This window comes from Coturnix japonica, chromosome 26 (assembly GCF_054131305.1).
Source record: "Coturnix japonica strain WE chromosome 26, WE-NBRP24, whole genome shotgun sequence".
Classification (NCBI taxonomy): Eukaryota; Metazoa; Chordata; class Aves; order Galliformes; family Phasianidae; genus Coturnix; species Coturnix japonica.
This window is the reverse complement of record NC_140688.1, coordinates 3757601-3783525: the sequence shown is the minus strand read 5'-3', so window position 1 is coordinate 3783525 and position 25925 is coordinate 3757601. Positions and strand designations below refer to the sequence as shown.

General features: G+C 55.4%; 3 protein-coding genes across 9 annotated transcripts; all 3 read right to left on the bottom strand.

Annotated features, from left to right (window-relative positions):
- Positions 1 to 3472: 3472 nt before the first annotated feature.
- LOC146756671 (SUN domain-containing protein 3-like) lies at positions 3473 to 7657 on the bottom strand. 4 transcript variants are annotated; one of them, XM_085524109.1, is made up of 7 exons: positions 7519 to 7657; positions 7136 to 7177; positions 5914 to 6081; positions 5107 to 5193; positions 4913 to 4983; positions 4498 to 4539; positions 3473 to 3677 (listed from the first exon to the last, which is right to left on the bottom strand). In XM_085524109.1, exons 3-7 carry the CDS (start codon positions 5983 to 5985, stop codon positions 3626 to 3628), a joined length of 324 nt encoding a protein of 107 aa, XP_085380235.1. In that variant the 5' UTR covers positions 5986 to 6081; positions 7136 to 7177; positions 7519 to 7657; the 3' UTR covers positions 3473 to 3625. The 4 variants fall into 4 exon arrangements, with proteins under 4 accessions (XP_085380235.1, XP_085380233.1, XP_085380231.1 ...); XM_085524107.1 differs by lacking the exon at positions 7136 to 7177 and having other exon boundaries at positions 4913 to 5017; XM_085524105.1 differs by lacking the exons at positions 7136 to 7177; positions 7519 to 7657 and having other exon boundaries at positions 5914 to 6576.
- A 948-nt stretch (positions 7658 to 8605) lies between these two features.
- On the bottom strand, positions 8606 to 9904 carry LOC146756670 (uncharacterized). 2 transcript variants are annotated; one of them, XM_085524093.1, is made up of 4 exons: positions 9617 to 9904; positions 9446 to 9502; positions 9223 to 9279; positions 8606 to 9085 (listed from the first exon to the last, which is right to left on the bottom strand). In XM_085524093.1, the coding sequence occupies exons 1-4, from the start codon at positions 9872 to 9874 to the stop codon at positions 8951 to 8953; spliced, it is 507 nt and encodes a 168-aa protein (XP_085380219.1). In that variant the 5' UTR covers positions 9875 to 9904; the 3' UTR covers positions 8606 to 8950. The 2 variants fall into 2 exon arrangements, with proteins under 2 accessions (XP_085380219.1, XP_085380218.1); XM_085524092.1 differs by having other exon boundaries at positions 8606 to 9279.
- Positions 9905 to 10494: 590 nt separating this feature from the next.
- Positions 10495 to 25799, bottom strand: LOC146756669 (methyl-CpG-binding domain protein 2-like). 3 transcript variants are annotated; one of them, XM_085524141.1, is made up of 3 exons: positions 25480 to 25799; positions 21858 to 22437; positions 10495 to 10810 (listed from the first exon to the last, which is right to left on the bottom strand). In XM_085524141.1, exons 1-2 carry the CDS (start codon positions 25590 to 25592, stop codon positions 22179 to 22181), a joined length of 372 nt encoding a protein of 123 aa, XP_085380267.1. In that variant the 5' UTR covers positions 25593 to 25799; the 3' UTR covers positions 10495 to 10810; positions 21858 to 22178. The 3 variants fall into 3 exon arrangements, with proteins under 3 accessions (XP_085380267.1, XP_085380269.1, XP_085380270.1); XM_085524143.1 differs by having other exon boundaries at positions 21858 to 22401; XM_085524144.1 differs by having other exon boundaries at positions 21858 to 22389.
- Positions 25800 to 25925: the final 126 nt, after the last annotated feature.

The following is a 25925-nucleotide window of genomic DNA, read 5'->3' as shown; positions in this document are numbered from 1 at the left end:
ACTATGGGAGAGTGTGCACAGGAGGGCACTGGAACTGAGAGATCAGAGATTCAGAGTTACATTGGGATTGACTGCTTGTTCAGATGGGGCCCTTCTCACATCCCACATCCTGTGATGAGACACAGGGCACATGTGGGTTATGAACTTGACAGCATTTCTGCAACACATGCAGAGCCTGGGATCTTCTCTTCCCATGTCTTTCACTTAACATCCCATAGATTTCCAACTCACTGCCACAGGAAGTGCCCTGAGGCAACATGAGAGACAGGATCTCCATGCCAAGGGTCTGGGAATCAGGTCTTGTCCTGTTTGCTTTTTAAGACAAAGGAGGATTTTCTTAGCATCACAGCCACCATGCCAGTGCCTTTGCCTGACTGGAGTCATGGCTTCCAATTATCTGCTCTAACTAGTGCCTTGGAAAGCTTGCTTGCTAATGGCCCTCAGTGGGCCCATTAATACTCCAAGAAACTTCACTGTTACTTCTGACTTGGTCTTGCCAAGTGCTTTATGCAAACTTCTGTCTGCACTGGAGGTTGATGGACTCAGCACCAAATGCACCCTGGGGCCCATTATAAACTAAAGAGCCTCCTGTGCCTTGTGCCTTCCTGTTATCTTCTTCAGGTTTTCAGAACATGTTCAGCAAAATGGAGAGAGCTTAAAGAGCAAGAATCCAAAATGCATTTAATGTCTGTTTATTTATAGTTTGTTTTATACAAGAAGTTAAAGAAGCACTTTGCAACTGATGTCAATGCAGGATGTCCCCAATGAGTTCTATTCTGTTGCTGTGTGGACAAAGTTCCTCCTCAACCTCCCCACCCCTCTTCTACTCACACTGGCCCCATGGGACTTGCATCACTTTTCCTCACATCACTCTTCTCCTCTGCCGTCACCCGCTCAGTGTTAAACCTCCTTTGTACCAACTCCCACTGGCTTTCCACAGAGAACCAGCTGCACAAAGAAAAAGAAAGATTTCTCTTTATTTATGGCCAACAAACAGAAGGAAAGGTGATGCAACTGAATGAACAGAAAAACACAGTGATCAATTGCATGCCACGTCCAAGCTGCTTCTATTGAGGTTTATCTTTCTTAGGGAATATTTGCACGAGAAATGAGTTAGACACAGATAGGATGGGATAGATAAAATCACGGTGAAGGACTTGAGAACAGATTTTTGAGGAATGGAGAAAATTCCAGTAATCTCCCTGGGATAGATCAGCCAGGGAGTTGGGAGGTATCAACGTAAAATTGAACAGGACTTGTGAGTATTTCACACACTGAGCATGAAAAATTAAAAAGAGAGAAAGAGAAGGAGAAAAAGAAAAAAAAAAAGAAAAAGGATGAAAGTAAAAGGAAAAGGAAAATTAAAAGGAAAAGGAGAAGAAAACGACATAGCAAAAGAAAAAGAAAGAGAAAATGAAAAGATAGGAAGGGATAGAATCACGGTGAAGGAGTTGACAACACAGTCCATCAGACTTTGGTGAGATGGAGCAAACTTGAGTCATCCCCCTAAAAGTCAGAAATCAGACCGATAATTGGGAGGTATCTGACTGAACAAAGACAAGGGATGAGGAAATCTGGCAGGCTGTGACAGGAGCGTGTGTCTAAATGGCCTGCTGAAAACATGCCCTTAACCACGGCTATTTATTGAGGAGAACTGGAGACACCTGGAGGATGAGGGACATCAAATAGGCAGCAGGGAAAATCAGCGGCAGGCGCCGGGCTATAGTCACAGGTCATTGGCACTGGCACCGCTGTCTGTGTCTCTGAACCTGAAGGCATTTGTGCCCAGCAAAAACAATTCTGGAAAACATCGTAGTTTCAGAAAAAGACAAAGGAAAAAAAAAAAAAGAAAAAAAAGGACATCAAATCACCTCAAAGATTCATATTTACAACTTAAAATGGAACAAGACTCATGAGAATTTCTCATGTTGAGAAGGGTTAACACGTTCTCATTGATTTTGATCTTTGTCTTCAATCCTTTGTCTCAATTTTATTGACATTTATGAACATCTTCTAAGCTTACACCCTCAAAATAAATAAATAAATAAATAAAAAGAGATACATTAGCATCTCGCACTTGGCCTGATGCCCCTTTGACCTTTATAATTCCCACCAGACCTTCCATGCTGGAGAGCATGAGATCCAGCAGAGAATCTCTCCACTTTGGTTCCTCCACAGCTTGGTCAAGAATCTCCCATCTGTGCTCTCCACGGATCTGCTGGATGGCACATGCCCTGCTGTGCTGTCCCTGCAGCAGATACTGGAGTGAAAAAGGCTCCCAAAGAGGACAATGGCCTGACAACATGTTAAACCCATCTGTCTGCAGAGGGCACCTTCCAATTGCTCTCTATGATCAAGAAGCCAGGAACAGACACTGATGGTCTCCTCTGTTTGCCATTTCCATTAGCTCTGACATGGCTGCTCTTCCATCCCCCGGCAGAGCTCAGTGCACTCTCACAGAGGGCAGCCGCCCTTCCTTGTCTCCTCGCCCATCCATCCTAAAGACTCTGTATCCTCCTTGTGCTACAGTGCAGTTGTGGAAGCCATTCAGCTGTGCCCCTGTGGTCCAAACAGGAGCTCAGGCCTGCAGCTCTACCAAGATTTTGAGCTTCTTGTGTGTTGCTGTTTGCATTAGTGCAAAACCACACGTGTCAACATCCTCATTGGAAAGCATCCCTGGACACAGCTGGACTGGAGAGCTCATCTATGGTATCAGTGTGCAGAAGGTGGCACACAGGCATCAGAGCCATCGTGGGTCTTGGAGCTGACGTAGCAGCACGGACACACCATGGGCATGGCTTTCCTGAAGGCCCTGTGCCGCACTTGCAGCTGCATGTGAATTCACCAGACAGCCGGTGCTATCCCCTCTCTGGCCCTCAGCTGATGCCCAGGAAGAAGGTGTCTGTCAAAGGGACTTCCCACACGGTTTACAAGCACTGGCACACATCAGGAGCAGCCCAGGCACCTTGGGCATCACCCAGTGTCTGTGTGTGAGCAACCGCCTCCCTGCTGAAGGACCGAGGACTCAGAGCAGGAGCTCACATGCAGGCAACCCCTTGTGCACATCAGAACCCTGTTACTCCACGCTCATCTCTATCTCCCCCGGTTCCTCATGGGCCGAATACTTCAGGCTCACAATCTTTCCCACGCTCCACTAAACACACTGGGTCCCCTTCCCTTCTTTTCCCTTCCCTTCTTTTCCCTTCCCTTCAACTCCCTTTTCCACAGCACATTGCAAAGGAAGCCCTCCAAGGCCAAAATCGAGCCGGCCAGGTGCCCTGCCAGGCCAAAAGGCTGTGGGCCAGTCCAGGGCCTTAGAAAGGCAGAACAAGGGAGAGGTTAGGGTTAGTGTAGGGTTAGTGCAGGGTTAGGGTTAGGGGGGATGTTCAATGTGTACCGCAAAGGAATCTGATGCTAGGGCAGTATAGTCGGTAACTCTGTGTATATATTTGTATGCAGACCCATGCGCATATTATGTTTTGATTATAGTTTATTTCTATGTAGATGTTTATATTAAGTATGACGTCGTGATGTAGAAGAGCAAGAGCAAATATTAAATATTAAAAGGTTCATACTGCAGAAAAACAGATATCCCTGGTGGCCTAGTGCTTAGGATTCTCAGCTCTCACTGCCGCAGCAGTTGATGTTGCTGCAGCCCCTTCGCTGTGACTGCGGCGCTGTGAGGAAAAGGGGGGGATGGGAGTTAAAGGGGGAGGGGGACTGCTCACATTCCCTGTGAGCTCCCCCCCAACCCCATCCCATAACCCCTGTAAACCACCCCAACGCCATCCCATAACCCATCCCAACCCCAAACCCATCCCAACACCTCTATAACCCCCCCATCCCATCCCATCCCATCCCACCCCACCCCATCCCATTCCCTGTGACCCCCCCACTCCATCCCGTAACCCAGCCCAACTGCCATCCCATTCCCTTTGTAACTCCCCATAACCCCATCCCACAGCCCCCAACCCCCCCACCTCGATCACATCCCATATCGCCCCCATCCCCAGGTCCCCCCTCACCCCATCCCATACATCCCCCCCATAACCACTGCCCCCACCCTCCCATCCAGATCCCCATCTAGACCCACAACCCCAACCTAATCCCCACCCCCTGGACCCCTCCCCACTCCATCCCTCACCGCCCCCCCCAAAAATCCCTATTCCATGGCCCTGCAACCCCTCCTCATATCTTCACCCCCCCGTCCCATGACCCCATTCCCCTTTCCCCCGCCATGACCCTATCCCATATCACCCCCACCCCCACCCCTTGACCCCCAAAGACCCCATTCCAACCCCCACATGCCCAACCCCTGAGCACCCCACAGCCCCATTCCTCACCCCCCATCCCTACCCCTTTACCCCGTCCCAGCCCCACATACCCCCTCCCTTGACCCCACTCCGTATCCGCCCTCCAAGCCTTTGCTCCCCCCCATCCCACTCACAACCCCCCCCCCATCCCCCACCTGACCCCCAATTCCCCCCTCCAACTCACCCTGTTCCAGAGATGCTGCTAATAGTCCTGTAGGAGAATGATCTGGAGGGAGGGTAGGTGGGAAAAGTTTAGAGGTGGGGGAGTCACAGGGACCCCCCCACAGCGCCATGGCCCACTCCCACCCCCGCCTCCCCCCATGAATCCAACCCTCCACACCAGACCCCACAACATTTCTCCATCTTCAACAGTAATACCCCCCCATAGCAATCCCCCACCCCATAACCCCCCCACCTGGCAATGGGGGCAGCAGCTCCCCTGCTTACAACACCCCACTATCCCCTCCAGACCCCCCCTCTGCCCCCCCATCTCTACCACAACCCCCACACTGCTCCCCCCCCTCCAGGCCCCTTCCCGACCCCCCATGGCCCCCCCCCTCTCCTGGCACTGGAGGCAGCATTTCCCCAACATCCGGTACCTCCCAAGCAGATATTGCCCCATGGCCCGGCTGATCCGTTCCTGCCGTTCCCTTCTCTCTTCCAATTCTGACTGAAATTTCAGGACTACTGTTTCACCCACTCTGCTATGGAAGGGGAAAAGGAAAAAAAAAAAAAAGCTCTTTCTTCCCATGACTTGCAGGCAGCCCAGCCTCCCCCCTTGCACTTGCCATACCTGAACATGGAAGGTCTGCGCGATCTCTCCGTCCACGTCATAGATAAACGATCGCAGGAGAGTTTCCACTTCATCCTCATCCACTCCCTCAAAGACAAGAGATGATGGCGGTCACACTTAGGCAGGCCGTGCCATAAAGAACACACTGAGGCCAAAGGTGGGAGCCCTTCCAACCCTCCCTGTGCTCTGGTAGGATTGGAGCACAGCGGAGGGTGAACCTGAGTCAGGGCACGTGGAGCAATTGCTCCCAGCTGCTCGGCCACAAAGAGCAGCAGAGGCCTTTGGAGACATGGAACCAGCCGAGGGATTCGGTGCCCTCAGGCAGGATGCCGTGCTCTGCAGCAGCCCACCACTGAAATTTGGGAGCTCCCAACTGTATGGGGTCGTATGGGGCTCTGTTGGGTGTCTACCGTGTGGCTCTATGGTGCTCTATGAGCTCTTGTGTGGCTCTATGGGGTCTTACAGGGCTCTATGTGGCAGTTATGGGGCTCTGTTGGGTGTCTGTAGGGCCCTTATGGGGCCCTGTTGGGTGTCTGTGGGGCACCATGAGGCTCTTTGGTTCTCTATGAGCTTCTTGTGCAGCTCTATGGGGTCTTATGGAGCATTATGGGGCTCTATGGGGTGTCTGTGGGGGCTCTATAGGGCTCTTCAGGGTGTCTGTGGGGGTCTATAGGGTCTTATGTTGTGGTTATGGTGTTCTGTTGCTTGTCTCTGGGGCTCTATAGGGGTTCAATGGGCTCTTATGGGGCTCTATGGCAAAGCTTTTTCCTCGGGGGCCTCCAGAAGCAGCAGCAGGCAGAGACTTACCAAGATGGCAAAGTCTCTGGGGGCACTGCTGACATCCCCAGAGGGAGACACCGCCTTGGAGACATGCCACATGGTGAAAGCCGTGGGCCAGATGTTCTCCGGCAGCTGGATGACGGCGTGGCCCTGCGAACCTTGGAAAGCCCAGCAGTTGCCAACAGAAATATCAGGCTGAAATGAGAGAGATGCGTCCATCAGCGGTGAGGCAAAGGGTCCCAGTGTTGTCACATCACTGGATGCTGGGGATCCGCTCCACATCGCACTGCTGGATCCCAAGGGTCCCCTTGGCACAGCACTGTGGGATCCAGATCACAAGGATCCCCCCCATGGCACCACCTCCAGGGCTCCCAATGATGGAGCACCTCAGGATCCCAGGGGGGACCCCCATAGCAGCCCCTCGCTGGATCCCATCCCTCCCCTTCCACACCACCTCCTTGTCCACTCCTTCCTCCTAACCCCTGCAGCCCAGGCCCAGCTGCTGTGGGGTCTGGGGTCTCCGAGAAGCCCAACTGCTGTCCACTGCGGAGCCGGCGTTGCTCCACGCCGCCCTCTGGGGGTCCCAGGGGGGTCTTTGTCCCATCCCTGCCTCCTTCCGACACTGCTTGGCTTCCTTAGCCCAGCACCCAGCTCTGCCCCTTCCCTGCGCCTCTTCTTCCTCCTCTGCCTCAGGACCCCCCCCTCGCCCCACTTAACCCCCCATTTGGCCACCAGCCTCTTCCCCACGTTCTACGACCCCCCCGAGCTTCTCCTGCCCCACTTAGAGCTGGCGGCTGGGGGAGGGGATGAAGGGCAGCGGGGCAGCTGTTGGCTCCGGGCTTTTGTGGTGGGGTTGGCAGCTCGGGGGTGTCCTCCCGGTGTTTTCTGCCGGGCTCTGGTGGCCTTATCTAAACACCTGGGGGGCAGCAGGACCCCCCCCCGTCGAGTTGGTCGCAGCCGCCACATCTTTGCTGCTGCGCTGCCCCCATTTCGCCCCCCAGATCTTAGAGGCCACAGGGGGGGCAGGGGGCTCTGGGCGCCTCTTTGAGGCAGGGGGTGCTCGGGGCACCGCCCCCCCCAAAACAAGGCTGCCAGATGAGTCCCTTGACCCCACTCCATGGGTTCATGGAGTATGGGTCCCTTTACCCCACTCCGTATCCACCCTCCAACCCTTTGCCGCCCATCTACAACCCCCCATCCCACTCCCATCCCCCCACCACCTGACCCCCAATTCCCCCCTCCAACTCACCCCTTTCCAGAGATGCTGCTAATAGTCCTGCAGGAAAATCGTCTGGGGGGTGGGGAGGGGTGGGTACAGTTTAGAGGTGGGGGAGTCACAGGGAGCCCCCCACAGTGCCATGGCCCACTCCCACCCCCGCCTCCCCACCATGAACCCAACCCCCCACTTAAGACCCCACAACATTTCTCCATCCCCAACAGTAATACCCCCCCATAGCAATCCCCCACCCCATAACCCCCCCACCTGGCAATGGGGGCAGCAGCTCCCCTGCTTACAACACCCCACTATCCCCTCCAGACCCCCCTCAGCCCCCCCATCTCTACCACAACCCCCACACTGCCCCCCCCCCCCCCCCGGGCCCCTTCCCGACCCACCATGTCCCCCCCCCCCACCTGGCACTGGGGGCAGCATTTCCCCAACATCCGGTACCTCCCCAGCAGATATTGCCCCATGGCCCGGCTGATCCGTTCCTGCCGTTCCCTTCTCTCTTCCAATTCTGACTGAAATTTCAGGACTACCGTTTCACCCACTCTGCTATGGAAGGGGAAAGGGGAGGGGGAAATGAAAAGGGAAGCGAGGGAGAGCCTTCTAGCCCCACATGCCCCTATAACCCACTCTATAGCCCCATACATCCCCTATAACACTGTATCCCACTAGAATCCTCCTACTGCCCACCCACAGTCCCTTAGAGACACATATCCTCCTATAATCCACCCAGAGCACCCTACACCCCCCCCTTTAGAACCTTACAACTCCCCCACAGCCCTACAGAGCACCCCAGCCCCCTAGAGCTCCATGATCCCCTGGAGCCCCCCACAGCCCAGCATCAGCCCTCTAGCCCCTCCACAGTCATCTATATTCTCCCCACAGCCCCCGCTGTCCCATATAGCCCTAGACCACATCAAAAGTCCCAGACAACTCTCTAGAACCCCATACCCCCTCCTATGGCCACTAGGAAGCTCCCCATAGCCCCACATACACCTACATCTACCCCTGCACTCCCCCTAGCACCTTACAGCCCCATATCCTCCTACAAACCCCGCACAGCCCTATAGCCCTCTACAGCCCAAACAGTGCTCCCTAGAGACCCACAGCTCTCCCGATAACCCCCTCACACCTTTCTACACTCCCACTTCACCTACCTACATCCCCATATCCCCCTACAGCCACCGGCAGACCCCACATTCCCCTCACAGCCACCCATTTCCTCCTATCCCTCGGGATCCCCACACAGCCCACTACAACCCCATCTCCCCCACTGTTCACCCCTACATCCATCCCACTGCCCCCCACAGCCCCACATTACCCTAGGCCCTCCCTACAGCCCCATAGGACCTACAGCCCCCCCACGGCCACACATTACCCCACAGCCCCCTCAACTCCCCCATCCCCCCCACTCCTCCCCCACTGCCCCCTACACCCACAGCCCACCTCAGCTTCCTCTCCCCAGCCCCGGCCCGGCCCCGTTCTCCTGCACACCTCCGGCGCCGCCGTCCTCAGCACCGCTCCCGTCGTGCCGCGGTTCCGTCTCGGTGCTGCCCGGACAGCTCCGGCGCGCAGCGGCTGCACCGGCGCTGCCGTGCGGGGCGGCCCGGGCTGCGGCAGCGGCTTCAGCCGAACGAAGGGAGAGCCGGGAGGCCCCGAGACACAAGATGGCGGCCGCTCCCGCGCGCGGAGCCTCAGCCAATCGGAGCCGGCGGCGCTGCCGCTGACCAATGAGACGGCGACACGCGTCGGCGGGGTACCCGCTGACCAATGAGAGGCCGGCACGGGCGGGATGAGCAGCTGACCAACGATCCGTTAGCCCCTGCTGCTGCCATCTCCTCAGTGGGAGACCCCGTTCCTTCGTTGCTGGGTGGCAGCGATGTGGATGTGAGGACAGACGGCTCCTCGGGCAGGCTCGATCTCCTCTGTCTCAGCCTTCAGCTGCTCTTCCAGCTGGGCAATGAGCTGCTTCTCCTGCAAGACAAAGCGTGTACCACCAGGGGTGGCTGCGTTGGGTCCCATGGACCCGAGGGATTGGGACCGAGGTCCTCCTGCACAGCCAGAGGCGTGAGGATGCCGAGCTGTGAGGACGAGCCCTCACTGCCCCCTACCTGCTCCAGCTCCTCTTTACGGGCAGCCGTTCTTTCAGCCCTTATTTGCTGGGCATTCTGTGGGAAAGCAGAAGAGCATCGACCGTCAGGGCACCGGTGCTCCCATGGGGCTCAGTCCCCTCCTGCCTCCTCCATCGGGGCAAGCAGGGCCTGCAGGGCTGGAGCTGCAGACCCACACGAGGGCACTTCTCCCACCCCACACCACACAGCAGCATCTCCTCACCTTCAACAAAGACTCCCTGGCCGTGGCCGTGCGGTTCTCCATGAGCTGCTCATGAGCCTGTGGGAGGGGAAGGGAGCAGCGTTGTCCCCCGGCCCTCTGCTGCCATGCCATGGGCAGGGTGCCCTTCAGCCGGCAGCTCGGCCCTTGTGTGCCCGTCCATTAGGTGCTCACCTGCTCCAGCTCCTGCAGCAGCTCCACTTGCTGCATGCTGTTAATGTTCCGCTGGCAAACTGGGCCCGCATTGCTGTACCACTCACACAGCTGCTTGCAGGACCCGCACCGCTTGCGGAATGGGGCCGGCTGGTGCCCATTGGCAACGGTGCCGTGTGCTGGCTGTGGATCCCCACACCTTTGCTGGTGCCATCTGGACTCCTGGGAGCCACAGCCTGTTGCGGGGCCGTCCTCCCACCAGCTCATCTTGGTGCGCATCACACACGCGGGTTGCTCCTTGTTGGCAACAGCCACATGGGAACTCATCCCTTCCAAATGCTTCCAGTCGTTCGCCAGAAGCTCCTCCAGGATGTGGCACCCACCGCCCTGCAGCCGCTCTGATGTGGCTCCTGGGTTCCATGTCACACAGCAGCCTATTCGACGCAATGGAATGCAGGCGGTCATGGCTGCTGCCCATTCTGAGCCCGCCTGCTGCCTGCCCTGCCTGCAGGAGCCCAGCTCTGCTCTTTTCAGGCTGATGCTCACCCCTTGTGTGCCATGGCCCCCACCAGTGGGGATGGAGGTGGCCTCCTCAGGCAGGCTGGCCTCAGGATGAGATGCTGAGCCCACTGCCCTTCTCAGCATCTTCCTGCATGGGCCTGAACCTCTTGACCGCTGCCATCTCTAATGATGAGCATCTCGATTGCTACAGCTCTCACTGGTGCTCATTGGGCACCCAGGGCAGGTCGGCCTCAGAGCTCAATGAGGATCAAGGGGCAGGTTTGGCTTTCTTTGACACGGGACTTGTTTTCAGCCAAAATAAGCTTAGAAAACTGCAGGCTCCCACCCCTGAGACCCCACAGTGCAGAGGAGAAACAACCCGCAGTGCTCTGGGCAAGTGCTGTGAGCTGTCAAAGCTCTTTAGTGGGGGCATAGGGCCCATTGGAACCAACCCATTCGTTGTGAGCATTGAACACATTGCGTATTGAAGTTCAGCTTGGATCTGCTCAGGCTCCCATTCCTGTCCTTCCAGTGAAGTGAAACCCTCCAGGCAGCATCTGGTTGGTCCATCCAGTGGCAGAGAGAAAATCCTCCTGTGGCACCTGTTAGGAACTGTTTGTGCTTTGAGTTTTCCTTTCTAGGTGAGGCCGGACACGTCGAACCACCAGGAGAAGCCACGAAGGGTCATAAACAGCACAGCTGGTTATTGGGATCCTGGAAAGAAAGAATGCACCTCTTTGCATTCTGGGATAAATAGTGATATTCGGGTGAAAACTGTCTAAATCTTGACATAAATAGATATTGAATGCTGAAATCATTGCATTTTTTGAGACAAAAATCTTATACTGGGGAGAAAGAATCATATTGTGCTAAGAAGAGTGATTTTTTGTAGAAAATTTCTTCTTTTGGAGATGAAAAGCAGTGTTTTTGGAAGAAAATGTCTTTTTGTTGGGATCAAGTATGACACTATAGTGAGATCATCGGCCTTTGTCCTGGAAGGGCTTCCCTGGCCTGCAGGCATTTGAGCTGGCAGTGCCCCCCAGAGCAGACAGCTGGCTTTTAGCCTGGCAGTGCCCATCTAACCGCATTACCAGCTTCAGGCCTGGCAAGGTCCCCCCGGACTACGTGGCCGGCTTTTGGCCTCACAGGCCCAGCAGGTCAGTCAGCCATTTTGTTGCCTGGCAGTGAGCCCCGGGCAGGCTGGATGTTGGCCTGGTACGACTCCCCAGGCTGGCCAGCCAGGTTTTGGCCTTCCAGTGTTTGCCGGCCGGCGGCAGGCTCTTGGCCTGGCAGGGCTTCCCAGACCTGCAGGCTTCTGGCCTGGCAGGGATCCCCAAGCCGGCCTTTGGCCTGGCAGGCGCCCCGCAACCATCTGACCAGACAACTTTCTCCTTCGGGCCTTCCTTGCCATCTGGCTTTTGGCCTGGATGGGACCCCATGTGCCGGCAGGGGTTCTAGAGGTTATGGGATGGGTTTGGGGTTGGGATGGGTTATGGGATGGTGTTGGGGTGGTTTACACGGGTTATGGGATGGAGTCGGGGGGGGGGGATGGGACACAAAGGGAATGTGCGCAGTCCCGCTCCCCTTTTAACCCAAGGACCAGTGCCTTCTGGCTCCCGTGCCGTGCCCTGTCCTACAGCCCCCTCCTCATGCCATGTGGAACACCAGTGCCAGCAGTGCCAGCAGTGCGGCCACCATGTTAGAACCCTGGCCATGTCACAGCAGTCACCTTGGTCACCGCTGCCCCACGCAACGCACTCACCTCTGAGAGCTCTGGCCATTAACAGCCATGTGGGGAGCTAAGAGAGCGAGGCTGGAGGATTCCCAGGATTTAGGTGGGAAGATGTAGCTGGGGACCGCAGGGTCGAAGAGGAGGAGGAGGGGGCCCGCCATGACCATCAGGCGGCAGACAGGCAAGAGAGCCCGTTCCCGTCATGCCTGGACCAGCCGTGTGAGCCCCTCCGTGGAGCCCATGGAGGTGGATCCACCCCCTGATGAGACCATGGAGGTGGATCCACCTCCTGATGAACCCTTAATAAGCCCTCCGGCCCATAACGGAGCCCATAACAAAGCCTCTCCTCTTTGCATTGGCAGGAGAAGCCCCTTCAATCCTACCAAAGGATCAAACTGGATGTGTGGAGCAACTGGGGGTACGCGGAGTACACCTCGTGTACCGAGTGGAAATCCACGGCAACGCCTAAAAACCTCTAAAAACACCTAAAAACCACTAAAAAGCCCTAATAAACCCTAAAAACCCCTAAAAAAATCTAAAAACCATTAAAAACCCTAATAAACCCTAAAAACCCCTAAACTCTGATGTCTATTAGAGGGTTTTAATTAGGGATTGATCATTCAATGAAGAGATGTCGATAACTTTCTGCCCGCCTCGAGGCTGGTTGGGGGGAGGGAGGAGCTGCGGGGATGAGTTGGGTGGGTGTTTGGGGGGGGGACTGGGGTGGGGACCGGGGCTAGGCCACAGGACAAGCAGGCCAACTTGGCCTAGTTACCCAGGGCACAGCACATGCTGGATGAGGCAGAGGAACGTGCTGACACGGCTGAGTCCCAGGTTAACAAACTGCAGGCACAGAGCCATGACATCAGCATCAAGGTGGTTTCCTACTCCGCATCCCTGCCCTCCATCTTCTCACCTCCCTCCATCTCCTTTCCCAATAGAAAGGACTCAGTGAGGAACAAAAGCTGCAGATGCTCTGCCTTCCAGCCCCAACCTCTGATCTCACAACCCCTTTGGATCTCTCAACTCTCCTGCTTTCAGCCAATAAGAGTTGTTGAGCGGCAGCAGCTGCATTTGTGGGACAGGGCTTAGTGTGGGTAGTGCTGTGGGTTTGGTGTGGGAGCCACGGGAGATGGAGGGTGGCCAAGAGTGTGAGTTGGCCACTCAGGCCATCCCACAGTGCCGTGAACTGTGGTACTAAAGGGCTGGACTGGAAGCACTGAGGTTTTGAGGGCCTGATGCACAGAGGGAGGCCAAAAAAGAGACCACGAGTCCATGAACATTTATGGCACAAAGGAAGGCTTAGAGCTGTAATGGAGAACACACCTGGAGGCACAGATGCCTGTAAGCTGTCCTAGAGGCATAGGGGGAGGCCTAAAGGCTTAGCGGTTGCCCAGGAGGCTTAGAGGCCTTAAGGTAAAACAGCCTGGAGGGAGGCCCAGAGCCTGGCCAAGAGGCCTTGCAGCTTAGTAGTCTTGAGGCCAAGGTGAGGCGTGGAGGCCAAGCAAGAGAAAGCCTCTGTGGGTAGGAAGCTCTTGTGAGCTGTGGTGTGGGTACCTGCCTCTAAATAGGGCCGCGTGAAGGGAAGGGCAGGGTGTGTGATGCAGGAGAGAGGAAAGGACACTGCAGAAGTGGCACAACACTGTAGCAGTGGAACGGTAAACTGAAGAAACTGCTCTTGACCAGAAGCTTGTGGTTGGCTGTGCTCAGATCCTCCTCCAAAGAGATGCTCTTCATGCATTTCTTGTCTCCTTTCTGTCAGAAGCTGATGGAAGCAGCCTTCCAGCAAATGGCAGCCTTGCAGAAAGCCAGGGGAGGAGCACAGAGCCAACAAAAGATGAGAATTTGCCACCAGGGAAAAGGGAAAGGGGCAGGGAGATGGGAGCTGGGCACAAGGAAACCAAGAGAGCAGCAGCAACCATCTAAGGAGGCAAACTTATTTCACTCACTATGACAAGGGAATGCAAGGTAAGCCAGGCCCCACAGGCCGGACAGCCGGCTTCTAGCCTGGCAGGGACCCCAGTCTGCAGGCTTTTGTCCTGGAAGGGCTTCCCTGGCCTGCAGGCATTTGAGCTGGCAGTGCCCCCCAGAGCAGACAGCTGGCTTTTAGCCTGGCAGTGCCCATCTAACCGCATTACCAACTTCAGGCCTGGCAAGGTCCCCCCCGGACTACGTGGCCGGCTTTTGGCCTCACAGGCCCAGCAGGTCAGTCAGCCATTTTGTTGCCTGGCAGTGAGCCCCGGGCAGGCTGGATGTTGGCCTGGTAGGACTCCCCAGGCTGGCCAGCCAGGTTTTGGCCTTCCAGTGTTTGCCGGCCGGCGGCAGGCTCTTGGCCTGGCAGGGCTTCCCAGGCCTGCAGGCTTCTGGCCTGGCAGGGATCCCCAAGCCGGCCTTTGGCCTGGCAGGCGCCCCGCAACCATCCGACCAGACGGCTTTCTCCTTCGGGCCTTCCTTGCCATCTGGCTTTTGGCCTGGATGGGACCCCATGTGCCGGCAGGGGTTCTAGAGGTTATGGGATGAGTTTGGGGTTGGGATGGGTTATGGGATGGTGTTGGGGTGGTTTACAGGGGTTATGGGATGGAGTCGGTAGGGGGGGGGGGCGGACACAAAGGGAATGTGCGCAGTCCCCCTCCCCTTTTAACCCAAGGACCAGTGCCTTCTGGCTCCCGTGCCGTGCCCTGTCCTACAGCCCCCTCCTCATGCCATGTGGAACGCCAGTGCCAGCAGTGCGGTCGCCATGTTAGAACCCTGGCCATGTCACAGCAGTCACCTTGGTCACCGCTGCCCCACGCAACGCACTCACCTCTGAGAGCTCTGGCCATTAACAGCCATGTGGGGAGCTAAGAGAGCGAGGCTGGAGGATTCCCAGGATTTAGGTGGGAAGATGTAGCTGGGGACCGCAGGGTCGAAGAGGAGGAGGAGGGGGCCCGCCAGGACCATCAGGCGGCAGACAGGCAAGAGAGCCCGTTCCCGTCATGCCTGGACCAGACGTGTGACCCCCTCCGTGGAGCCCATGGAGGTGGATCCAACCCCTGATGAGACCATGGAGGTGGATCCATCTCCTGATGAACCCTTAATAAGCCCTCCGGCCCATAACGGAGCCCATAACAAAGCCTCTCCTCTTTGCATTGGCAGGAGAAGCCCCTTCAATCCTACCAAAGGATCAAACTGGATGTGTGGAGCAACTGGGGGTACGCGGAATACACCTGCGTGTACCGAGTGGAAATCCATGGCAACCCCTAAAAACCTCTAAAAACACCTAAAAACCCCTAAAAATCCCTAAAAAAATCTAAAAACCATAAAAAACCCTAATAAACCCTAAAAACCCCTAAACTCTGATGTCTACCAGAGGGTTTTAATTAGGGATTGATCATTCAATGAAGAGATGTCGATAACTTTCTGCCCGCCTCGAGGCTGGCTGGGGGGAGGGAGGAGCTGCGGGGATGAGTTGGGTGGGTGTTTGGGGGGGGGACTGGGGTGGGGACCGGGGCTAAGCCACAGGACAAGCAGGCCAACTTGGCCAAGTTCCCCAGGGCACAGCACATGCTGGATGAGGCAGAGGAACGTGCTGACATGGCTGAGTCCCAGGGTGACAAGCTGCAGGCACGGAGCCGTGACATCAGCATCAAGGTGGGTTCCTACCCCACATCCCTGCCCTCCATCTTCTCACCTCCCTCCATCTCCTTTCCCAATAGAAAGGACTCAGTGAGGAACGAAAGCTGCAGATGCTCTGCCTTCCAGCCCCAACCTCTGATCTCACAACCCCTTTGGATCTCTCAACTCTCCTGCTTTCAGCCAATAAGAATTGTTGAGCGGCAGCAGCTGCATTTGTGGGACAGGGCTTAGTGTGGGTGGTGCTGTGGGGTTGGTGTGGGAGCCATGGGAGATGGAGGGTGGCCAAGAGTGTGAGTTGGCCACTCAGGCCATCCCACAGTGCCGTGAACCTTGATCCATGGTGACTGAACATCATCGTAACTGGCTGTGGGGCACAGTTGGTTGCTACAGGGCAGTATGTTCCCCTATGCACTAATATGGGTCCCTGCAGGTACATGTGTGAGTGTGTTAGTATAGCTCCCATATGGGTCTGTATTTGTTCCCCTTGGCTCCCCGTGGGTCTTTATTGCTCCCTGTCGTTCTTATGTGGCTCTATGACTCTCTATGATGTTCTTTTGGTTCTCTATGGGTCCTGTGGGTTCCTGCCCCTGACAGACGGTGGGAGGGGCCGGGTGACAAGAAGGGCAGAAACAGCCCCATTTCTGTCCCTGGCCGTGTTGCGTAGAGCCCCATGGGGAACCTTAGAGGCCATAGCTTGTAGGCAAACAGAAGCTTATGGTGCATAGCTTACGGGGCTAAGCTGTGGGGGTTATGGGACAGAGCATCAAGGGCAGTGGTGGTTCTATCGGACACAGCCAAAAAAAGGAGGCTGAGAGGCCTTAACAGCCCTGTAGAGCCTAAAGTCCTTGAAGCTTCAGGGTAGGCCTGGAGCCGAGGTACTAAAGGGCTGGACTGGAAGCACTGAGGTTTTGAGGGCCTGATGCACAGAGGGACGCCAAAAAAGAGACCACGAGTCCATGAGCATTTATGGCACAAAGGAAGGTTTAGAGCTGTAATGGAGAACACACCTGGAGGCACAGATGCCTGCAAGCTGTCCTAGAGGCATAGGGGGAGGCCTAAAGGCTTAGAGGTTGCCCAGGAGGATTAGAGGCCTTAAGGTAAAACAGCTTGGAGGGAGGCCCAGAGCCTGGCCAAGAGGCCTTGCAGCTTAGTAGTCTTGAGGCCAAAGGGAGGCATGGAGGCCAAGCAAGAGAAAGCCTAGAAGAGCAAAGGCCAAGAGGAGCTGGGGGTTGTACTTGTACCTTGAGGTCTGGACACCCACAGCCCAAGAAGTCTGAAGGCCTTGAAGCTGGACTAGAGGTCTTGAGACAGAGAGGCCAAGAGAGCCACAGGGTGGCCCAGGGGCACTCAGGCACCAAAGAAGGTGCAGAGGTGTACAGACTTAGACACCTACGGGAGGGCTTAGAGACATGGAGGTCCAGAGGAAGGCTGAGATGGCTAGAGGACTAGAGGCCTCTCTCCTGGCCTGCAGGCCAGGTCTAGTGCTCTCTCTCATTGGCATCCGTGGTCTCTCAGCCTCTTGAAAAGCTTCTTGTTCCATAGGTCTCCATTAACCCCTTGGTTACTAAGTGTAGGCCCTCAGGGCCACCACACAGGCCAGTAGGAATTAGGCCTCAAGGCCACTGATGGTACACTCCTTTTTGATGGCTGACCAGAGGTGATGGCTGGTGAGAGGACGCTAAGTGCTGGCTTCAGTTTAACTCTTTAATTCCTTTAGTTCCTTTTGAGCAACCTCTATTACCGTTCTGCTGAGAATGTTTTAAGTTGCACCCGTGGCTGGCATCAGGAGCAACTTGATCAAACCACAGCAGAGCTTCAAATAACATGAAGAAACAAAGTGTTGCACGTTCTAGGGGAATATGCAGACATCACACATGTCAGGTTATGCACAGATTACTGAATTTTCTAGGAGGTAAATCTATCCCCCATTCTTGCTGTATTCTTCTGTCTTTTCCTCCTTTCCTTGTTAAATGAAATTCTCATCTCTGCTTCACCTTCTGTCCCACCAGAACCTCTCACTGCCTGGACAATTGTTTTCATAACATTTCTGGGCATGTGTCATTTCCATAACCTACTGGTCCTGACTGCGCAGCACTCCCCATTCACACCAGCTACTCCGTCAATTGAAAACAAAACAAGTGAAAAACAAGCAATCTGAACAGCCAGCAGGACCCAGCTAAGCTCTGCTGTGTGATCTACCCCTGGATCTGAGGGGTCACCGTCAGGAAGCGCCCACTGTGACCAAAGCCAGCCACTGGGAACATCCCTACATCCAGCATGTCAGCATAGATGGACCCAAGGATGGGAGCTGGAGATGCTTCTGCAGAAGGCCACCTGATCCCAGAGGAGCCATTCCAACGTGCTCCGCAGCTCTGTATACTATAACCAGTGGACTTAAACAGACACAACTTTAGCATGGGGCCTGGGGGGGGGTTGGGGGAACACAACCAGTGCCCTCCAGGCATACAGCAGGGCTCCTGGCTGCTCATGGCAGTGTTCCATACTCAGGACAACTGCTGGTGGCCTGTGCTAATAGGCACAAGGGAACAGGATGCCACGGCTGAGGAGAAGCCAGTTTGGCAGTGTTCAGGCTCAGCACAGAACACACCAAATCCTCTGCCAAATCCTCTCGCAATGCTTGTATAATTTCCTGTCACAATACATGCTGACACAATTTAAAATGAGTGATGCTCAATTAAAGTTCATGCTCTTTTATGGGCCAGTGCCAGATGGTGCTACTGGAGGCATGTGGTTGTGAGGTGCAGGTCCATCCTATGCTCCATCAGTCCCATGCAGACCATCACCAGATGCTGCACATGATCTGACAGCAGCACTGGAATGCTTTGATGGCATTTCATTCCTTCCGCTGATCCTAGAGGCCCAAAGACTCACCGGGAGTAATACGGATGTTTCAGGGGTAGCAGGAGGGGACTGTCTGCCCTCCAGGGCAAGATACAGGTCGTATTTCTATCCTGGGTCAACGCTTCAGCTTGTACTGGGGCATGACCCGGCCGCCTGTACCACACCTTCTGGCCAGATGTCTGCAGCTGCATAACTGTCATGGTTGTGTAATGTTTGCTATTGGTTTCCCACCTCACGACATCCTGTGGAGCGCAGAGAAGAACTACACAGCCCAGAGGACCTCAATTTCAATTACATTGTATTATATTGTGTTATCTTATCTTGCATTCCAACATTGTAGTTAGTAAAGTAAGTCTTCCTCCTTAGATCGTTGCTGCTGCTGCTCTGTTTGTTTCCTTGAGCCCAGCTCCCATCCACCTACCATTTTCCTTTTTCCCTTCCCACATTTTGGAGACCATGGGGGGCACAGGCCTACGGCACCCCTGTCACAGACATGGATTGATCTAGATCTAGTGTTAGAACAAGAGGGAATGGTTTTAAACTGAGATGGGAAGGCTTAAATTAAATACTAGGAGGAAGTCTTTCACTCTGAAGGTGGTGACGCACTGGAACAGGTTGCCCAAGGAGGCTGTGGATGCCCCATCCCTGCAGGCATTCAAGGCCAGGCTGGACGTGGCTCTGGGCAGCCTGGGCTGCTGGTTGGCGACTCTGCACATAGCAGGGGGTTGGAAGTGGATGAGCATTACGTTCCTTTTCAACCCAGGCCATTCTATGAGTCTGTGACTTTCACAGCCCCTGCCAGCAGCACACGGCCTGTCCGTGCCCAGGACGGGAGCAGTTGTGCAATGGCACAGCCATCTTTACCAGGGCATCCAAAGGAGCTCGGAGCTGCTTCTGGGAATTCCAGCCTTGGGCTGGAGGCAAACCCACGGGAGTCAAGGAGCGGGACTGTCCCACACGGCTGGGTTGGGAGGAGGGAAATGGGCTGCAGGGCTCCGAGCACTCTGGCAAACTAATGGTCTCTCCTGACTGATGTCTCCCACAGCTGGAGCCTTCCTCTGGATATTGGGAGCCTGGGGAAATGTCCTGCAGGTCAGTGCCACAGCGTGCGGCAGAAGACAAAGCTCTGCCCTTCAGCCTCCGTGGGGACAGGGGGAGTTTGGCCACGGGCCCATCGCTGCTGAGACTCTGTGGGCCCTTGAGCCAGGCTGGGGGCTGCCTTGGCAGCAGGACGGGCTTTGGTGTGGCAGCATCTTCCCAGTGCCCAGCACGGAGCTCAGGCTGAAGGCAACAGCACATGGGAAGAAGGGGCCTTTGGCCTGTCCGTGACACTGTGGAGTCTGGAGGGGATGGGAGAGCAAACGGAGAAGCAGCAGATGCTCTGCAGCACGTGGAGGGCTGAAGGCCCAACTTTGGGCAGCGGTCCTCTGCAAAGTGCTGGGAAGTAGCAGGAAATTCTGCCAGCGGCTCCCTGGGAAGCTCCTTTGGAAGCTCTGGCCGTGCTCCTGGTGCTTCCTCCCATCAAATGCTTTTCTCTTCCAGGTGGTGTCAGCAGGACCTGTGCATGAGCTCCCGTCTCAGGGGTAAGAACACTTCCTTGCCATGCACCTGGCTCTGTAGCTTGGCCTCGGCTGGCTGTGTGCTCCATGCACGCCTTCACTTTGTGCCCAGGGCTCCAGCCTTTCCCATCTATATGGTGAAGGCAGCCCTTGGCAAAGCAAAGGAACCAAAGGGGCTGGGGGATAAGGAAGGGCACAACCCCCCGGAATCATTCACCTCGTGGCACTGAAACTCTGACCTGCGTTGCTGAACAAGACTTGCTTTGCTTTGCCTTCAGGAACTCAATGGTTGGGCCAGAATTACACCTGATAAGTTATGAGCTGTCAATCAGGAAGCATCTCATTGCACAATCAGTGTATGATGTCCTGGAGGAGAATGGGATCGACGAACTGACGAGACAGGTAATGGTACTGCTCCCTTCCAGCCCTTTACAGGGACAGCTCTGTGCTCAGGCCGCCTGCCCCACACCTGGCTCTCAGGCTCAGCCTCCCCTGTGTCTTGGAGCTACTTTGCTCCCCACACTGAGAGCTGCTGCTGGTGCTGGCTGCACGGTAAACCTGGGATCAGGGTGCTCTGTGCAGAGCCATGAGTTCCCCCTGGCTGGGCCCCAGCCAGAGGCCTGCTGGGCTTGGCTTGGAGGCTGGATGAGGCCCCTGCCAAGAGACTTGTGCTTCAGACTTCTTAGCTGGAAGGGCCATTCTCCAGGCCAGCTGCAACTGGAGCTCTGCAGAGCCTGGCTGGCTCAGGGCACGATCTGACTGTCTGTCCAGGCTGTTCTACAGCAGACACGGGGCTGGCAACACTGGGATCAGGCAGAGCCCAAAGTCCATCTTTGCTGTGTCTCTGGAGTGCAGTTCTTGGGTAGGACTCCCTGCTCACACCCATCTCCTGTCTTTGTGCTCACTGCTGTCTCTCCATTCCCTGTTTGTTGCCAGGAAATTTTTCTGTTGACACGGATTGAAATTGACAGCATCGTGGAAAACAGCTACTTGATGCCCAACTGGGCTCTGAAATCCCTGGGTATGTAGACAGCTTCACTACCCTCAGCTTTGCGCCTGGCACTCCCCAAAACCTGCCCAGCTCTGCTTCCTGTCACACTTATCTCATAGAGCTTTAGGATGGCTGAGGTCTGAAGGGACCTTAAGACCATCCCAGTCCAACTCCCTGCCACTGACAGGACTGCCACCCTTTGCATTAAGGTGCTCAGGGCCCCATCCAACCTGGTCTCCAACGCCTCCGGGAATGGGGCATCCATGGCTCCTCTGGGCAGCACATTGCAGGGCCTCACCGCCCACTGGGGGTCAAGAATTTCCTCCTCACATCCCGTCTAAAGCCCCCATCTCTGAGAATTTAAAAACCCTTCAACTCTGCTCCCAGGGCTGACCGGCTCATTTCCCCAGGTGCTCAATCAGCGCATCATGCCGGGACTCAGCAGTTCCCATACACAGCAGGAGGGATTCTGCACCCCAGAGCCCCGCCAAGAGCTTTGGGGAATGAGCATTCACTCCTTCAGCTTGTCTCTGGGCTGTCCCAGTGCACGTCTGTCCATCTTTATTTCAGGTGCCACTGTTGATGCGGAGAGGACAACCAAGAGTTACTGTGGGAAAGGCTGGCTTTCTCCCCTCTTTTCCTCCGCAAAGTCCCCTGAGACCCTCTTGCAGGTATGGCAGGAGAAGTGCTGACTGTGGGCTTCCCCCCCTTGCTTTCGCCCCCCTCCCCCTGCAGACACCCCACAGAGCCCCATAAGGGCTCCCCCTCCATCCCCCAGCCCTTCCTTCCCAGGATCCGTCCCCCTACATCCTTTCCCCCTCCCCATCCTTTCCCCCTCCTCAACCTTCCTTCCATCCTTCTCTCCCCCATCCTTCCCCTCCCTTTCTTCCACCATCCTTCCCCCCCATCCTCCCATTTCCTCCCTCCATCCTATCCCCCATCCTTCTCCCAGTCTTTCCTACCCCCAACCCTTCCCCCCATTCTCCCTCCCCCCATCCTCACCCCATTCTGGCTGCACATCCATTTCCTTTGGCCCAGCTGCTCTGCTCAGCCCACACTCTTCCCCACATCACTGACACCAGCGTTGGGAGGGTGCTGGGCTGACAGATGCTGGGGAGGGCTGCCCCGCCGGCTCTGGGCAAGCAGAGAAAGGCGGTTGACTCCAGAGCTGTTGTCCAAACCTTTGCATATTCCCCTCCTGTCCCTTGAGTAGCGTTCCATTACGGGGAGCACGGCAGCCCACACAGAAAACAAATTCTGTGCTCCTTGCCCAGCATCCAGCTCTGGCGACTCTTTGCCTCACCGCTGATGGACGCATCTCTCTCATTTCAGCCTGATATGTCTGTTGGAAACTGCTGGGCTTTCCAAGGTTCGCAGGGCCACGCCGTCATCCAGCTGCCGGAGAACATCTGGCCCACGGCTTTCACTGTCTGGCATGTCTCCAAGGTGGTGTCTCCCTCTGGGGATGTCAACAGTGCCCCCAGAGACTTTGCCATCTTGGTAAGTCTCTGCCTGCTGCTGCTTCTGGAGGCCCCTGAGGAAAAAGCTTTGCCATAGAGCCCCATAAGAGCCCATTGAAATCCTATAGAGCCCCAGAGATAACCAACAGAACACAATAACCGCAACATAAGACCCCATAGACCCCCACAGACACCCCATAGAGCCCCATAATGCTCCATAAGACCCCATAGAGCTGCACAAGAAGCTCATAGAGAACCAAAGAGCCTCATGGTGCCCCACAGACACCCAACAGGGCCCCATAAGGGCCCTACAGACACCCAACAGAGCCCCATAACTGCCACATAGAGCCCTGTAAGACCCCATAGAGCCACACAAGAGCTCATAGAGCACCATAGAGCCACACGGTAGACACCCAACAGAGCCCCATACGACCCCATACAGTTGGGAGCTCCCAAATTTCAGTGGTGGGCTGCTGCAGAGCACGGCATCCTGCCTGAGGGCACCGAATCCCTCGGCTGGTTCCATGTCTCCAAAGGCCTCTGCTGCTCTTTGTGGCCGAGCAGCTGGGAGCAATTGCTCCACGTGCCCTGACTCAGGTTCGCCCTCCGTTGTGCTCCAATCCTACCAGAGCACAGGGAGGGTTGGAAGGGCTCCCACCTTTGGCCTCAGTGTGTTCTTTATGGCACGGCCTGCCTAAGTGTGACCACCATCATCTCTTGTCTTTGAGGGAGTGGATGAGGACGAAAGGGAAACTCTCCTGGGACTGTATGTTTATGACGTGGGTGGAGATACTGCGCAGACCTTCCACGTTCAGGTATGGCAAGTGCAAGGGGGGAGGCTGGGCTGCCTGCAAGTCATGGGAAGAAAGAGCTTTCCTGCCCACCCTCTGCTCTCCAACATGGCCGACTCCCATGGGGTCCCTTTTGCAAGCCTTTGGAAGCACTTGTTTTGCTGGGGCTCTTCCCATGCCCATAACAAAGCCTCTCCTCTGCTACTGCTTCACTTGTATACTGAGACCTTGAAATAACTAGAAACTGCTTCACTTGTATACTGAGACCTTGAAATAACTACAAACTGCTTCACTTGTATACTGAGATCTTGAAATAACAACAAACTACTTCACTTCTATACTGAGACCTTGAAATAACTACAAACTACTTCACTTATATACTGAGACCTTGAAATAACTACAAACTACTTCACTTATATACTGAGACCTGGAAAGAAAAGATTCTTCTCTTGTTCTAAAGGCACAAACAACATTTTATTCCCACACTGATATGATGGGTGATAACAAGAGAGGGGTCTGCATGCTAAACAACTATTGAATATGGATCCGAATTCCAGGAAATCATTGACTGTGTATTAGGTTTACCCATATCTATGGGGCGAACAGTGGGAGCTATGGGGCACTATGAGATCTATGGGATGCTTTGTGATCTATGGGGCGAACAGTGGGAGCTATGGGGCACTATGGGGCACTGGTCCCCCTCCGGCCCATAATGAAGCCTTTCCTCTTTGCATTGGCAGGAGAAGCCCCTTCAGTCTGACACGTGCTGACACGGCTGAGTCCCAGGTAACAAGCTGCAGGCACGGAGCTGTGACATCAGCATCAAGGTGGGTTCCTACCCCACATCCCTGCCCTCCATCTTCTCAACTCCCTCCATCTCCTTTCCCAATAGAAAGGACTCAGTGAGGAACGAAAGCTGCAGATGCTCTGCCTTCCAGCCCCAACCTCTGATCTCACAACCCCTTTGGATCTCTCAACTCTCCTGCTTTCAGCAAATAAGACTTGTTGAGCGGCAGCAGCTGCATTTGCGGGACAGGTCTTAGTGTGGGTGGTGCTGTGGGGTTGGTGTGGGAGCCACGGGAGATGGAGGGTGGCCAAGAGTGTGAGTTGGCCACTCAGGCCATCCCACAGTGCCGTGAACCTTGATCCATGGTGACTGAACATCATCGTAACTGGCTGTGGGGCACAGTTGGTTGCTACAGGGCAGTATGTTCCCCTATGCACTAATATGGGTCCCTGCAGGTACATGTGTGAGTGTGTTAGTATAGCTCCCATATGGGTCTGTATTTGTTCCCTTTGGCTCCCCATGGGTCTCTATTGCTCCCTGTCATTCTTATGTGGCTCTATGACTCTCTATGATGTTCTTTTGGTTCTCTATGGGTCCTGTGGGTTCCTGCCCCTGACAGACGGTGGGAGGGGCCGGGTGACAAGAAGGGCAGAAACAGCCCCATTTCTGTCCCTGGCCGTGTTGCGTAGAGCCCCATGGGGAACCTTAGAGGCCATAGCTTGTAGGCAAACAGAAGCTTATGGTGCATAGCTTACAGGGCTAAGCTGTGGGGGTTATGGGACAGAGCATCAAGGGCAGTGGTGGTTCTATCGGACACAGCCAAAAAAAGGAGGCTGAGAGGCCTTAACAGCCCTGTAGAGCCTAAAGTCCTTGAAGCTTCAGGGTAGGCCTGGAGCCGAGGTACTAAAGGGCTGGACTGGAAGCACTGAGGTTTTGAGGGCCTGATGCACAGAGGGACGCCAAAAAAGAGGCCACGTGTCCATGAGCATTTATGGCACAAAGGAAGGCTTAGAGCTGTAATGGAGAACACACCTGGAGGCACAGATGCCTGTAAGCTGTCCTAGAGGCATAGGGGGAGGCCTAAAGGCTTAGAGGTTGCCCAGGAGGCTTAGAGGCCTTAAGGTAAAACAGCCTGGAGGGAGGCCCAGAGCCTGGCCAAGAGGCCTTGCAGCTTAGTAGTCTTGAGGCCAAGGTGAGGCGTGGAGGCCAAGCAAGAGAAAGCCTCTGTGGGTGGGAAGCTCTTGTGAGCTGTGGTGTGGGTACCTGCCTCTAAATAGGGCCGCGTGAAGGGAAGGGCAGGGTGTGTGATGCAGGAGAGAGGAAAGGACACTGCAGAAGTGGCACAACACTGTAGCAGTGGAACGGTAAACTGAAGAAACTGCTCTTGACCAGAAGCTTGTGGTTGGCTGTGCTCAGATCCTCCTCCAAAGAGATGCTCTTCATGCATTTCTTGTCTCCTTTCTGTCAGAAGCTGATGGAAGCAGCCTTCCAGCAAATGGCAGCCTTGCAGAAAGCCAGGGGAGGAGCACAGAGCCAACAAAAGATGAGAATTTGCCACCAGGGAACGGTGGGCCGGTCCCCGTTACCTGAAGTAATAGACGTCGCTTTTCCCGGTGCTCAGCCCCGATTTCCGTATCACTTCTTCCTTCTTCCACCCGGGCGGTAACGCCGGACAATCCACCCGCCCTTGTTTCTCCATCCCCGGTACCGGAACCGAAAACAGCCGAAAAAAGACGAAGTTCGTCCGGTGTTCGGAGCCGGTTCGGCTGCCGGAGGAGCCTGCTGAAGGGCCTTCCGGTTTACTTCCGGGTTGGTCTGGCCACTTCCGTTCCGGTTCGGCTCTCTTCGGAAGTATTCGGAAGCGCTCGGGTCGTTCTGAAGCGACTTTTGGTTAACTTCCGGGTTGCTCCGAGATCCACTTCGTCTCCGTTCGGAAGCGCTCGGGTCTTTTCGGAGCGAGTTCCGGTTTACTTTCGGGTTCCTTCGATTTCGCCTTCGGAATTCTTCGGAACCGCTCGGGTCGGGTTTGGAA

Bases quoted from the DNA above. Each gene is read 5' to 3' on its own strand.
- LOC146756671 (XM_085524105.1), bottom strand. From the start codon at position 6,168: ATGTGGAGCGGATCCCCAGCATCCAGTGATGTGACAACACTGGGACCC. The intron at 5,194-5,913 runs GTAAGTCTCTGC...CTTGTCTTTGAG, and splicing joins CCAGAGACTTTGCCATCTTG to GGAGTGGATGAGGATGAAGT. The intron at 4,984-5,106 runs GTATGGCAAGTG...CTGAAATTTCAG, and splicing joins CGCAGACCTTCCATGTTCAG to TCAGAATTGGAAGAGAGAAG.
- LOC146756670 (XM_085524092.1), bottom strand. From the start codon at position 9,874: ATGCGCACCAAGATGAGCTGGTGGGAGGACGGCCCCGCAACAGGCTGT. The intron at 9,503-9,616 runs GTGAGCACCTAA...CCCCTCCCACAG, and splicing joins TGCTGCAGGAGCTGGAGCAG to GCTCATGAGCAGCTCATGGA. The intron at 9,280-9,445 runs GTGAGGAGATGC...GCTTTCCCACAG, and splicing joins CCAGGGAGTCTTTGTTGAAG to AATGCCCAGCAAATAAGGGC.
- LOC146756669 (XM_085524141.1), bottom strand. From the start codon at position 25,592: ATGGAGAAACAAGGGCGGGTGGATTGTCCGGCGTTACCGCCCGGGTGG. The intron at 22,438-25,479 runs GTAACGGGGACC...GGGGCTCTATAG, and splicing joins AGCGACGTCTATTACTTCAG to GATTTCAATGGGCTCTTATG.